The following is a 15769-nucleotide window of genomic DNA, read 5'->3' on the forward strand; positions in this document are numbered from 1 at the left end:
GAAATCTTATTCAACAAGTCACTTCAAAATTTTATCGAGTTTATGAATAGAGCTACATGACATTTACTATTAACTGCCAAGCATCCAGACTTGGCTGATTTGTGCAGCGAGTTTGAGCCCTCAAATACTTAAATGCATGTGGTCTACAAATTTTGAAACTTGAAAAATGCCGGATGTATGATTCTTAAACTTTGACAAATTAAAATGATGACTGAGAAATTTACTGTACATTTAAAACCCAAGAAATAAATATTTTCTGATACGCCCCCTCCCCACCCCCAAAAAAAATTCATATGTCTTGCAAAAATGTGTTAGCATCAGAAAAAACACAAATATCATGCAGGGTTTCTGAAGAAGAATATGGTCCTTATTTTGCTGAAATACAAGGAGACTACTTTAAATGTTATGAAACCTGAACTCCAATGCTAGTACCTGTCAAGTTTCACTGATAAAAAAAAAATCTGTCTTCCCCAATATAGTGGATTATCATAACCTCTGTATGTGTACAGAAAGTGAAAGGTTTTTATCAGAAATTGACTGCTGAGGGATTCTAAATAGAGTTGATTTCAGCAGCAGTATCAGCTAATTATCTCTGGCTGCTAAACCAGAATTCTTTGTGCATACTCAAGTGCATGTCTCGTTACCAAGTTGAAAATAGAAATTAAGGCTGTCATGTGTCAATCAAGCTTATTACTTATCTTAATTACATGGATTATGATGTGATGGAAAGAAAGAATGTGTATTTTTTTGGTAATTTTAAAACCATTATTCATGCATGCATACCTTATTAATCTAGTAAATAAATCTTTATACAGTAAAACTCGGTTATATAGAAGTCACTGGGAACTCGAATTTTCCTTCCTTATAACTGAAATTCTTCATAGCAAAGTAAGAAACCAAGTGAAATGTCACCTAACCAAGATTTCATTATTAAGTAAGTTTTTTATCACTGAGTTTTACTGTTATATGAAAAGGAAAGCTGGATCTTTTTTTTTTTTTTTTTACCAGAAGGTGTAAGATTGAATACTATATAGTGTAATACCTGACCCTGAAGTTAAGTTCATATTCATATTCTCTTTAGAGAAAGTGGACAAGCTTTAGCCAAAATGCACTTTCCTTTGCAAACCTTCATAAAATGTAACATTTATACATATAAGGCCATCTGTAATATTATATGTACCTCATTTTGTTAATTAAAAAACACCATTGTTTTATGATTTATACAGTAGATTGTTTCCTTTCAAATTTTCCCCTTATGAATTTGGGATTTGCTAAATTTATTTTGAAGAAGTACTCCAGAGCTAATCATAGCTTTTGTTTGTTTGAGAAGAGAGGGAGGATAAATGTCCGTAGAAGGACCATTAATTAACCTGACTCTTACTCCTGCTTTTATATTATGATGTGTGGGGAGGGTCATCTAGTAGGAGGGTATTTGTGTCAGAGCTAGGAGTCTCAAAATATTCATTAGCCATTCTGTCACATTCAAGTTTCTTCATAATTCATTATATTATTAAATGAATGATCACAGATTGTAAATTACATGTATTAGGGGCTTAATGAAAATCATATCTAGGTATTTTATTTTGATAATATAAATTATCTAATGCACTTTACAATAAAACCTTGTATCCAAAAAAAAAAAAAAAAAAAAAAAAAATGCATTTATGGCATAAATAATTTTAATCTATATGTTCTTGGCTATATAAATTCAATTTCTATTGCTATTTTTTTTATAAACTCCTCTAAAAGAATTATCACTTGCAGCTGTACCTGCATGTAAATTTGTTTATATTAATTACCACTGCAAATTATCTGTGGTTCCTTGGCAAGTATGTATGTGATATATTTATTAAGTACTTTCTCACTACAATTAGTCATAATACTGCTTTGTAGCTGTTTGTCCTTGGTGACTCTCTAATAGATGCACCCTCATCTACAATCTTATTTAATCTTTCATTACGTTACTTTTGATATTGTACAGTTGTAAGAGATATTTCCTAGATTACGTTTCAAAAAAGATTTACACAAAGTACCACGGTTAATGGATTAAAGGAGTTTCCTGAACCAAGGCATTTCAAAGCCCTTAATCACATATAGAGCCACTGCATGGAAAAATACATTCAGACATCTTCGTTCTACAGATACAAGATATTCCCGTATTTTTTGCTAGACTGATCGACGCAGAACACAGTTAACAATCATGGGTGATGAAAACGAATGTGCAGCTTGGCTACACAAACAAGTATATCTTGTTAATTACTCTTGCAACATAGTAAGTAGCAATAAATTTTTTGCAACCCCAAAGATCAGATGGACGTCAAGGAGTCATATATTATCTTGTGTAAAGAGAAGCATTAAGGAGATTACTAAAACTTCATAAACTGTACACTTTTTATCTTCTAACCTGCAAGGTATATAAACAAATGCTGGGTCTGGTCATAAGCCAATGCTTAAGGGGGCCAGTACGAGGCTGACGGAGACTCAGGGAGCATTCCCTGTCCCAGGTAGACTGTCTGATGAGCCATCAAAAGATAAGAGTCAAAATATCACAATGTTAATCTGTTAACCTGGTGTTTCTATACTGCCAATATGAACAGGTGAATGATTTATCACCCTTAATCCTTGCATCCTAGATTCTCGGAGGCAAATTCTCTTATCTGGAATTTGACACATCTCATACAGTTTATCGCTAGGTTTTTTGCATCTGCATATTGCAGTATTTTGTCAAAAATAAATGACTCTATAAGCCTTGTACTTGATAAACTAGCAAAACAAACCTTTCAGTATAAGCATTTGTGTTCACTATATCAGTATTGTAAGCCATCATAAACACATATGCCACCAATAAAGAGTGACTTGTTTTTCTGTATGCAACAATTATGCAATTGTTATATGAAAGAAGTATCATTCCAAGACAAATGCTCCATTAGCACTAAAAATACACCACTTGTTTTAGACATTTCCATGACAAAGAGTAACAATAAAATGTGGGAGAATCTCCATTTTTCTGTATTTTTAAGGGTATTACTCAGATCTGATTTGTCTACAGTAAGTAAATACACACAACATGTCCTGAGGTGAGTATCTTTATTTCCTATGTAGCTTGTAACACGAGCTTTGATTGGTTACAAAGTCGGGTGTAAATTTCCACACACCCGACTTGAGCCTGGGATAAAAAACGTGACATCACAATGCATAGTTTCTCTATGATAAAAAGCAATAATATGACGTCACGATGCATTGTAGGACGTAGTAAATCTTATCGATAGCTTGAAACACAGTTGATTGGACTTGTTTACAAAGAATTTATTTGGGTACATAGGAAATAAATTCTTTATCCAGGTCCAATCAAGGGTGTAGGGATTACTTTGGCCTCAGGGTGTATTGAAAAAAACCCGGGGTAAATCCCCATACACCCTTGATTGGACCTGGATAACTAATAATACCTGGCACTGTGGTAAGTGGATATACTTGGTAATATGGTAAATAAATATACTTGGTACTGTGGTAAGTGGCTATACCTGGCACTCTGGTAAGTGGCTATATCTGGTACTATTCCAATATGGTAAGTAGATACATGTATATCTGGTATTGTGATAAGTGGAAATATTTCGTACATGTACTGTGTAGCTATATCTGTTACTGTGGTAAGTGTTTATACCTGGTAGTTTAGTAAGTGGCTATACATGGTACTCTGATAAATCGTTATACCTGGTACTGTGGTAGTGGCTACACTAGCCTGGTTTTGTGGGAAGCTTCTGTATTATGATGGTATGGTAGCTACACTACCTTGGTACTGTGGTAAGTTTCTATATCATCAAGGTAATGTAGTAAAACTAACCTGGTACTGTTGGAGGCACAAGGGTTCCAGTTCCACTGCCCTCCACGTCACCTGAACCTTCATCTTGTAAAAAATCCTCATCATCTTTCAATGTATTTTCTACAGATCTCTTCTGGACTACAACTTGTACATCATCAAACTCAAAGTCCTTTTCCTATACAAAAGATTAAGACAAAGTTAGAAAGTCATCATTGAATTGATTACAGGAAAAAATCCATCCCCATACCCACCAGTACCCATCTTTTATTTCAATGGGTAAACAATGATGTTCACCAAAGAAAGGTGACTTTGCATCAAGATCATGTAAACTGAACTCTTTGGTGCGAAGTATCAATTCATCTATCATGGCTTTGAAAATACAGCTCAAGAGCTACAATCACCTTGACCTATCTGAAATGACTTGGGGTCAAGTCATGAAACACTATAAAATTGTAACAGGAGAGGACCATCACATTCCTCCCTCCTTAAACATCTTTGCCCCAAAAAACACCAACCCAGACTCTTCCCAGGCAGGTCTTTCACCTGTCATTTCCAGGACATGGCATGGCACCAAGTGTAACAGACAAGGGAGAAGAATGCAACAGACTAGACCAGAATTTCAGAATCACCTGTGGCCAAATAGCTCAGTTGGTAGAGCACCTGCCTAATGATTCATGGGGCCTAGGTTTGAATCCTGATCTGGTCCATCACATTTTTTCTTCTCTTCAGTTACATCTGGTGTGCTGTGCCATGCCCTGGAAGTGATAGATAAAAGATCTGCCAGGGAAGAGCCTGGGTCAGTGTCTTCAGGGGGATCAAAGACCTTCAAGGAGGGGGGATTGTGGAATTCAGGCAGATTTGATCAATGGTGGCCAGATAGCTACCTGACTATATAGTGTTAAAGGGGGCCCAGGGTCAAATCCTGTACTTATCCACTGCATTTTTCTCCCTCATTGGTACACAAGTATACAACAATGTGAAATATGAGGTAAATAGCTGGACAAGGCATAAAGATAAATTACAGAATGCAACTTTAGCAAACCAGTTGAACCATCATTTTTTTAAAAAAAAACTTCGTCCCTAAATTACCACATGTACGATCATCACGTTTATATATTTTGCAACTGGTTCTCAGGCTCAAACTTTGCATAGCTTCCTTGGTTTTTATCTTTTATAATAAATGAAGAGGAAAAGATTGCATGCAGGTTTTCTTTATCCTTTCTGACCTAAAATTCACTTTAATAGCCTAGTGTCTTTTCTGGAATATAGCAACACACCTGCAAATCATACATTTTTTTGGCATATGCTTATGTTTCACAAGACACCTGGATTGAACTAGCTCTGCATTTTCCTGCACTTTTCAATCTCTTTACCCCATCGTCAACAGAAAAATAATTAAAAGCTTAGTCAGACCTGCTTCCACATTACTTTATATCTTCACAGCATCTTAACCAGATGACTAATCTATTTACTCATTCAATAGCTGTTTTGTCTGGCTCCAGTCTTTAATATTAAAAACATCGGCATTTTTATCCACTTGACTGAAATTATGAAAAGTTATCTACAACAACATACAGGCAATATATTCATGACATTTAAATCCACAAGATTTTTTTTCAAGTATACATGTACATGTAATCTGACAATATCATCAAAGATAGTGCCATCATTCAAGATGCAAAGACCTGCTCCAGAAGAGGTCTCCAAATGAGCATTTTATTTGCCTCTATTTCCAACCCTCTATTCAAAGTACATTCATGGGAATTCCTCGGAATCAATATAGATGTACACCATTTCAACTTTTTAAAATTTTTCTCAAACCTATACTCTGAAGCATCAATGGAACATGGAAAGAATTTACACAAATATGAAAACCCGTTCTCTGTGGTTTTTACAGTAAATTAAAGCTCTTATATAATGTGTGGGATATACAAGAATTTTATGGCATATCTAACTTAAGATTCTTCTCAACATACATTTATTCAACACTTTGGCATTAATATACCCTTAAAATTCCTAATCCTCCTACTTATATCAAAATTTTTAATCATTTCTCAAATTGTATATTTTATGAAAAATTGATCTAAAATATATGCTACCTTGATATTACATATGCCAGAGGACAAACAAGTTGGCATTCTCTCCAATTTTCACTCCATCTCCCTTTATCAAATCAGCTTCTTATTCAAAAAGATAAGTAAATTACCTGATAAGATTGTCAGATAACAGATTTATAAAACAAGTATTGGAGAATTAAGCCTGGCAAGTGGGCAACTATAAATTGATCTTTGGACCCAGGCATTGTGGTGTGGTCATCGCATTGGTTTTACAACCCTTTGGTCACACTATAGGTTGACCATCAATTCACAGATCATTTAACAATTTCATGGTACATAGATCTGAAAATGCCTGGGAAATGGGTAGGCATTTTGTCTACAATCCCACTGGTACAATAAACCTTCTGAGTTAAGTGAAAATGAAACTGGTTTGTTCACCTCAGCCAATTCTCATTAGAGAGTGGAAACCTTATAGTCCCTCCATTTCCAACGCGAAAAGCAAAAAAATAAGTTAATCAGTTGTGATCTATATTGCGAAACGTTACTGGCTTCTCCAATATTCATGTCTACTATATCATGGTGCATTTTATACATGTATAAGCAAAAAGCATTATAAACAAATTAAACACAGTAAAAGGTAAGGGAATTCTAGTTCTGACTAGGGGGAGGATGGGCAAATGAAATGGAAGAACCTGAATACAATTCCAAGGTCCAATATCAACTGTGACTATATAGAGAAAAATTATTGAGAACTTTTCTGCTCTTTGATTTTAAGACATTTGCAAAGCTGTACATGAAAATACTATTTTTGCTTTTAAACTCCCTCGGAAATAATTTAACATGCAATTAACTTTAACTGTAAAGCACTGTATCTAACATATCTAAGAAGTTTTATTTTTCATGAACAGAAGCTATTCCTGAAATTACAAGGCCCCTTTCCCCTAAATGCTCAGCGATACATTCCTACTTTCCATGTTTTTCAGCCAGACGCAATTTCTTCCAAGATAAATAACTTTATTGGTAAACTCTTGTAGTTTTTATTGATATTGGAAATACATATATTTTTCTATTTAGCTTTTACTACAGCAGGTATCCCCACTGGTTATAAATTAGTTGTATGTAGAGAAAACAGATGCTTAACCAGCAGTTTTTTACTTCTAGACCACACCAACTCAGCATGTTACATTATTAAGCCAATTACACTGTTGGTTTAATTTTTACTTCACCTTTTCCATTATTTCGATTTTCTAGGCTGTGCATTATAAGAATACTGCCCTAATTATCAACTGCGTAGTGTTATTCTAAGGAAAGGGGGGAAACATTTTATTTAAAACATTTGGGAAATATTACCCTTCCTCTTAACTATGCTCCCCATTTAAAGTTGCTAATAGTGAAAAAAAAATAAGTTTAACAATCAATCGCATTCAATACTGTTTTGCGACCTATGATCTGTTTACACTAAAATACTAATTGCCTCTGAAAAAAAAATATCATAGTTGCAAAATTTATTCATATCACCTTTAGAGTAAAAAGTTTCCATTTTTTGTGTTTTTAGAGGAGGGTAATTATATTTATACAAATATTTACTAATATACCTAAACAAATACCCCCTTCAGACACCAGGTGTTAATCATCAAAAACCTGACAGGTAATTTAGAACAACAGAAAATTGTTTAGAGTTTAGGTTACCAAAAAACAGAAACATCCAGAAAGAGAGAAAGAGCGATCTTTTGGCTAAGCGAAAATTATGAAGTATGCGCAAAATGCACACAGTCGCTAAGGGCTCGACGGATTTTTCCAAATTTGTTTTACCTAAGCAAACTCTGTGAATGAAAAGTTTAAATGCTTTTAAAGCCAAAGAGATCAAGTGGTCCGTTGACTTTAACATCCAGAGAAAAGGATATTTCCATTCATTTTTGTCAACTCTGCGTAATTTAATAGTTTAATTACAGCACAATTATACGACTTACCGAAGACTCCCCATTCACAGTTCCCTGAACAATGAGCAACACAAAGACTAATCCTATTAGCAGCCCGTGGGGTAGCGACTTAGCAGCAGACATCCTCCGCAAAAGAGGTGCAAACTTTCCCCCACCGTGAGGACTCTTGGCTAATAACGATCCGTGACTTGCTCTGTGAAGAAGAAAACAAACGTTCTCTCTTTAGTGCATTCGCCTAAAGAAAAACATCGGAGTCTCTCTCCGCCTTCAGCACAGAAGTGATACTCTGCAACTCTTACCTCGGTTGATCGCACGCCCTCGTACACACACGTGAAGTGGAATCCACCGGGTGACCTAAATAAGTTCGTTACCAAGAGTTAATTGTTTCTTAAAACTTCAATAACGCAATTAACATTCTTGTCATCTTTTCTTTCTTTGTTTATTAAGTGGCAATTACTTCCAAATTATGCTATATAAGAGTAAAAATATTTCACGCGACATGTAAATGACATTTGCAGATTGATAAGGTCTGTGACCGAATTACGGGTAGTATTGGCGAGGCAATTTTTATGGGGGTCAATAACTGCCAACCAATTTTAACTACAATATTCACTGTTTGGGAGGTTTTCCTGTTTTTATTTTTCATTACATAGTTTCTACATGAATGACGCATTAAGCTATCACCAGTTTTTTGTGGGGTTTTTTTTTCGGAAAAAGGGGTGCAGGGGAGTTTTGGGGGGGGGGGGGTATACCCTCCCCTAAACCAGATTTTTCTTTTTTAAAGAAATGGGTAGTTTTTGAAGTTCTGTTGAATTATGGAAGTCTTTTTCATGTAAAACTTGCTATATCTGAGAGATGACTGACTCTTTGTCAAAAAGGGGGTGGGTCACCCGGTGGGGACAGGGGTGCGATCGCACCCACCCCATTCAGAGGGCCTTGAAGTGTTCATTCAGAACAGAAATAGTAAGGACCATACATGTCAACTTACCTTCTTTATCATTACATGTAATGAACACAAATTAATTTTTAAAATTCTGAAAACTCATAGAAAACAGACACGTAGTATAGTTTTGAAAAGGGGGGGGGGGACAAAAAATGACCACATACCTGAAAAAAGTTTGAAAGACCAGAAACAAAAGGAAAATAGCCAAGCTCGAAAATGGGTGGGGTGGGGGGTAGGTTCCAATTCCTTTCACAACCAAATTTTATTCATACATTACCATATTTTTGATATAGCTTTAAGAAAATTTGAAATAATTAAGCATAGGAAAAATGTCATGAAAAACTATAATTTTTTTTTCATTTTGATTATGAGTAGTAGCTTTTTTAAAAAAAAATAATAATAATAATAAAATGTCTGCGATTTAGAAAGAAAATCGGCGAGATATCATATTTCTGTTATAAAGCCTAAGTTCGCGTGGAGCACTATTCAAGACAGCTAGGTGCTCTAATTGTGACGTCATAGTTAGGAAATGCTATCTATCTATCTATCGATGGATCGATCGATCGATAATACATTCATTCATTTATTTATTCATTCATTTATTATTAATTTTAATGAATTTAATATTTGTTTCTTATCATTATAAGTTTTTATTTTATTCATTTATTTTATTTTATTTTAGTTATCTTATTTTATTAATTAATTTATTTATTTATTTATTTATTTAATGTATTATTATATTGGAAAAATATTCGGGACTCCCCTCCCCCAAATTTGACAATGGCTACCAAGTCTATTTAAAAAATGATCAGCTGATCTGAGTAAAGCTGGACCCCTTTTTACACTTGTAGCTACGAATCAAACGAGGAAATACATTTTATGAAGTCTGATATTTAAACAGATTTGCATCTTCGCTAGCGAAGATGACAGATTTGTTGATGGATATAAAAACGTATAACATTTCCAGGGGGGAAATCCTTGATTATGCTTAGTTCTTTGCACCAAGAACGAAAAGAAACTGACATTTTTTATGTATACTAGTAAATAAAGAAAGCCCCTCAAAGAAAATGGTTCTTTTGGTTCTTCTCTCTCTCTCTCTCTCTCTCTCTCTCTCTCTCTCTCTCTCTCTCTCTCTCTCTCTGCGCGCGGAAATACTTATAACTAGTGTTTTGTTAGTCCCCCCCCCCCCCCCCAAGGTTTAGAAATTGATAGATCTTTGATTTTCTTTCGGGTACCGGCTTTTCTTTTGTTATGGTTGTTTTGTTTTTGTTTTCTTTTTTATTTATTTTATGGGGGGGGGGGGTGTTTGTTTTTCTTTTTATTTGTTTGTTTGTTTTGGTCGGGGGGGGGGGGGGTTCCAGACAATAAACCGACTTTGGTTTGGAAATTAGTTTAACCTAGTTTCCGGATTGATCGTCAAAGACGCTATGATCGCAGTATCGGTATCACAGTCGCTATCAGCTTAAGGTTATGGATAATTAATTTGGAGAGCGTATTTACGATCTGTGTAAACTAAACCTTTCCTTTTCATATTTGTTGGATTGTCAGCTTCAACTGATTCCTTATTTTCTATGCTCTGACATGTTTTGAAGTAGCCTATAATATTGGAAAAATTGTGATTTATAATAAGCTGAGAGAAGATGAAAGACACTTCTGAAATGGATTTGAGGCCAGTTACCAACTTGTATTCTTCAAGAATAGCTGAATGGAAAGACAGAGAGTTACAGTTGTCTCGATTACATGAGGAAATGTAAGACTATTAGGTTGGTTTGGGATGAAATAATGGATGTTGAAAAGTCAGAAAGAAAGCCGAGGGAAGGGGTGTAAATTATTGATGTAAACTTTAAATGTTTTTCATTTGATGACTGTGTGCCTATTATTTTGTTTGTTTGTATTGCATCTCCTAGTGAATGCCATAATGTAGAAGTAATATATAATAAACCATGATCTGACGTGAACCTAGAGTGATTCACAACATTCACATCAAAGCATGTGTAGATACAGAACACTGAAGTCCACTTGTGATATCACTTTATTGTAAAGTGCTCCATCATTTGCATAAGAAATACTGTATCACTTTTAAACATCTATCAAGACATAGATATGGGTTGATTATTACGTGATCAAATTCCTTAAAGCCTGTATTTACATTTGTGTTTTCATCATAATAAAGTGTTATATTTGCACTGTAATATTATTCTTAAACCCATGAAATGTATTATTTTTCGAAACTCAGCAGTATAAATTGAATCCTTTATGACAGAACTGAGAAATTAGTACATTAATTTATGGCTATGTGATGAACCTGTGTACAGTACCTAATAAATTTAAAGATTCCTGAAATAGTGTTACATAAGAGAATATTTTTACGAATGTAAATATATTGGGATATAGATTGAGTTTAGAAAATTAAGTTGTGTTTATTTGACATGCCTACATATTCATGTCCTTCTTTGTAATGAAAAAATAAGTCAGTAGTACTGATTAGAGTAGATAGAGGTTCCTATACCTCTCAGTTAATGAGACAAAATAATGTACTGAGAAACTGTTATCTGTATGTAGTCTGTTTGAGAAGAGTTTCACAAGAAAAGAAATACTTGTAGGCAAAACTTGTTAAGTTTGCTTAAAAATGATTTTTCGTATTAACTAGTGCAACACTTTTTCATATTTATTAAGTGAGAAAATTACATCGCATCTGCCATCATATATGATAGTAAAAATCTTAGGAAGACCATTCTTGAATAGAAGTTGCCTCCTCTCCATTGCTGGTAGGACAGGAGGGGTACTCTGACATTTTTCCTTACATATGATATTGCTCTCCCCAATAGCTTCTCAATCTCTAGCTACCACCTGTCTTTATTTATAGGTTTAATATATATCTATACATCATCTTTGCTAGTTTTTACATGACATATTGTTACTTATGTTTATAAACAATAATGTGTGCTGATTAAAGTTTTTTTTTCACAAGGGTTATAAGGTGATAGTACATATGTTCAATGTAAATTGATCAATGTCTGCTGAAGAATCGTTTGATCCTCTTTTCATACTTGACCTTATTCTGACCTTATTCATCTGATAAGACAGCATATCTTAAGACCATTATTATTTTGGGTGTGTGCATAATGCCATTTCCTTCTGATTTAAGATATTCCCCTTTACCATCCATTTGTTAGCATTTTTTTTATCTCTCTTCTTTATCATGTTCTATATATTTACAATAACACAATTTTAATATGTTTTACTAAATTTTTTTTGTTTACAGAGTAGGAAAGAGGGAGACTCACTTGAATTACAGTTTAGCTTACTCCAAAAACAGAGCAACGAGACTCCAAACCACTGAGCTTGTAGATATAGAAAAAGCACGTCAGAGGAATGAAAAATACTTACAGGTTCTCATCCACAAAAACTTTATTTTTTTGCTTATTTCTTGAGATTATGGGGTGCAAAAAAGTTCTGGTCAATAATGAAAAATCATGACTTAAATTAGTAAGATGTCAAGAAATTATGTTTTGCAAAGTGGAATACTATTGACTCGTGAAAGTTCATTTACATGAAATACTTTACAGGTTTTTTAAGGTCACTTCACTTAAAATATACTTTGATCATGTAATTTTGTGTTTATGACCTACTTGAGCCCAAAGTTTTCATTTTATCTAGCTAATTAAGGGAACAATGAGAAATAGCTTAATCTAACAAGTCTGAAATCAAAATTTCAAACTGCCTTTACCAATAACTTAAATTTCATAAAATATTTTTTCTTTTCCATTAGGATTTAATGTCAATTAGTGAGAACTTAAAGGTGGAGGGAGACAACCCAGTTAGTCCCAGACTGGCCACTCTTCAGGTATGTAGAGACGCTAAAAGACAGAATTGGAGTAAAGCACTTTATTTCAGATTATTTTTATGTTTACTTATGTACGGGAATATTTCTGAAAGAGAAAAAATTTAAAAATTAAAAATAAAAATAAAAAAGTTTTAATTTTAAAATGCAAATTATTTCATACATTCTTAAGATTGTTGAAACATTGAAGAAATCACAAATTTTTGCAAGAGATTTTTCTATCAAATAACTCATTTCTATATAATATTATGTGTAAACTGATTGATATGATATGGTTAGCAATTTCGTCCATAGGCCTCAAACTCAGATTACTGTAAATTTGTATATATACTAAAGAACTCATCACGAAAAGCACCATTTGCGAAATAAAATTGATTGATTTTAAGCTCACCTTGATGAAGTTGATGAGCTTTTGCTATACCCCCAGCATTGGCATTAACATACCAGTTAAAGTTTTAGCAGCAAGTTCATTGCATAGGTACTATAAAGCCTACCTGGAATCCTGGACCAAACTAGCATGGATGATGCATCTAAGGTTGCACACTAACAGACATGCATTGGATGCTGGATCTGACCTACATTTTCCAGATGAGTGACCAGGTTTAAGTTTTTGGAGCAAATCCATTCCCAAGTAACTATAAGCCCTCCCTGGACCTAAAATTCATGAATGATGCATCTAGGGATATACAGTATCGGGCTTGCTCCGGATGTTGGAACTGACCTACATTTTCCAGATAAGTGACCAGGTTATAGATTTCAAACCGAGCCCATTCCAAAGTAACAATAAGCCCTACCTGGGCCAATCGTAAAGGATGATGCATCTAAGGAATCACATTACCAGACTTACTTTGGATGCTGGAACTGATCTACATTTTCCATTTGATGAACAAGTTGAAGATTTTGATACAGGTCCATTCCCAAGTAACTATAAGCCCTAGCTATACCAAACTTGCAGGGATAATGCATCTAGGGATGCACATTACCAGACTTTCTTTGGATGCTGGATCTGACCTATATTTTCAGGATGAATGGACAGGTTAAATTTTTAGTCCAGTAGAATGCGGGTGGTTACGTTCCGATGACTTGTTCCACCTGCGTGGTTTCGACACAAATCCATGTTCGACCCGAGTGGTTTCGTTCCAAAGCAATTAATTAACAATTAATTGCTTCGGAACGAAATTAATTAACACTTTTAAAAGTTTTACATTTTATTTTTTCGTCTACAATTTTTTTATATTGACCACGTATATTTGTGTTAATTATCTTATGTAATTAAATTAGGAGAAACGTACATTGTTCAGACAGTGCATATGTGATCACGGTACATTTGAAGAAGTATTTGATTAATTTTTATGGAAAACTGTTTAAATATAATTCATTACTAAATCAAATTTATCAACATTCATGCTCCGCGATAGTAGAAAAAAATGTTAGGAAACCTGCATGTTGACTACACATACGGAAACAACTACCTATTGACACGCACATCTCTGAAGCCATACAATATACAGCTACCGGATATCCATTTGTTTACCGCACAGTGTATACCCCTGTACTCAGGTATTGACATGTAGGGATATATATTAGAGTAGGTCGAAACCACTTGGGTCGTAACCACGCGGGTCGAACACGGAATCGGAGCGTAACCACCCGACACCAGTCCAGTATATGGGCCCAACATCAAACTAATTGCAACATAAATTATTTTGTTATAAATTAAATCTAACATATACAAAATTTTGCAGCAAAAAAATCTAAGAATATCTAATGGGCAGAAAGCATAACTTAGGCATGATTTAATTAGCCATTGGAATTACTATAGAAAAGGGGTATAACTCTTCAAATGCATCCAATGTTTTGCTGAAGCAATATTAAAAGAAAATTTCAGTTTTTCCTGAAATTTAATTCTGATTTAAACTTTTCTGAAACAGTTTAATAGATCATTTTTTCATGTAAATAATATGAATTTGAAATGGCCATTTTGAATTTAATTTCATACTATTTGGTAATTTGGAAATGCACAGTTAAACCTTGTTATTTCATACTGGATGGGACCCCCCAAAAAACGGGATATCCGTGTTCGAGATATCGAAGTTCAGCTGTATAGCATTTTTTAAATATAGATATATAATGATCACAGAATTTAAAAAAGAATAAAAAAAATAAATTTTTGTTCGACTAAGATTTAGTAAGCACAGATCATTTCATTTAGTACATATTTACTAAAATATAATAAAAAAGCACATATCCATAAAAATTTAGAGACAGAATTTTTGATAACAGTCTGCCCTAAAATTTTATCATTATGGGGAAAATAAATGAAACATACACTCTGAATAAGCCTAAACACATCTATAAAAATGTTTTTTGCTGGATATAAAAGGCTTTATTGCATCTATAAATGTCATTTTACACAGTTTAATTCATTTCCTCTTTATTCAGGTTAGAAAAATGCACCAAAATTTTAACCAAAATCTACTAAATTGACAAGAGTTATGCCCCTTTCCATGGTTATTTTCATAGAAAATTTATGAACCCCAAATAATATGCTTTCCGGTCATCCAATTTTGTAAGATTTTATTTATTTTGAGCATTCTAGAGTTTATTTAAAACAAAAGAAACTGTGTTGCAATGAGTTTGAAGTTTCATGATAAACTGACTGGACTATTTTTGGAACTGTAAGTCCTACCCAAACCAAACTTGCATTGATATTGATCTTGGGATGCACACTAACTAGAAAAAATTTGATGAGATATGCCTTACTTTATAGATAAAATTCTTTGAGGTAATCTTTAATTACCTATGTTTTTATTTATATTGCTAAAATACATTTAAAATGTCTTGATCAAAGTTCACTGGAAATTTTCTTGCAATTTGACATCTAGGTCATTTTGCAATATTAAGTACTCAAGTAAAACATTACTCTTGTTAATGAAATATGATTACGATGAATTCAGTTTATGGAAATTCATATTATAACCTATTTGTATTACAGAATGACAAAGAAAAAGTATGACATAATATGAAAGAAATATATTCTGAGTAATTTACATTTGAGAGGTTTTAGTTTTTAAAAGGTCAAAATACTCTTATAATATAACTCTACAATTATTTACATAGTGCATTCCAGGAATGTTACTTAAAGCTTAATAAAGAGCCTTCTTA

At 33.7% G+C, this 15769-nt stretch overlaps 1 protein-coding gene across 1 annotated transcript; it reads left to right on the plus strand.

The window, feature by feature from the left end:
• The first annotated feature begins 10227 nt into the window (after positions 1 to 10227).
• Positions 10228 to 12921, plus strand: LOC133196085 (uncharacterized). Its single transcript, XM_061332027.1, has 4 exons — positions 10228 to 10510; positions 12026 to 12152; positions 12533 to 12638; positions 12899 to 12921. Exons 1-4 carry the CDS (start codon positions 10401 to 10403, stop codon positions 12919 to 12921), a joined length of 366 nt encoding a protein of 121 aa, XP_061188011.1. The 5' UTR covers positions 10228 to 10400.
• Positions 12922 to 15769: the final 2848 nt, after the last annotated feature.

This window comes from Saccostrea echinata, unplaced genomic scaffold (assembly GCF_033153115.1).
Source record: "Saccostrea echinata isolate AGI-Se365-2 ecotype Australia unplaced genomic scaffold, CSIRO_AGI_Sech_v1 ptg000030l, whole genome shotgun sequence".
NCBI lineage: Eukaryota > Metazoa > Mollusca > Bivalvia > Ostreida > Ostreidae > Saccostrea > Saccostrea echinata.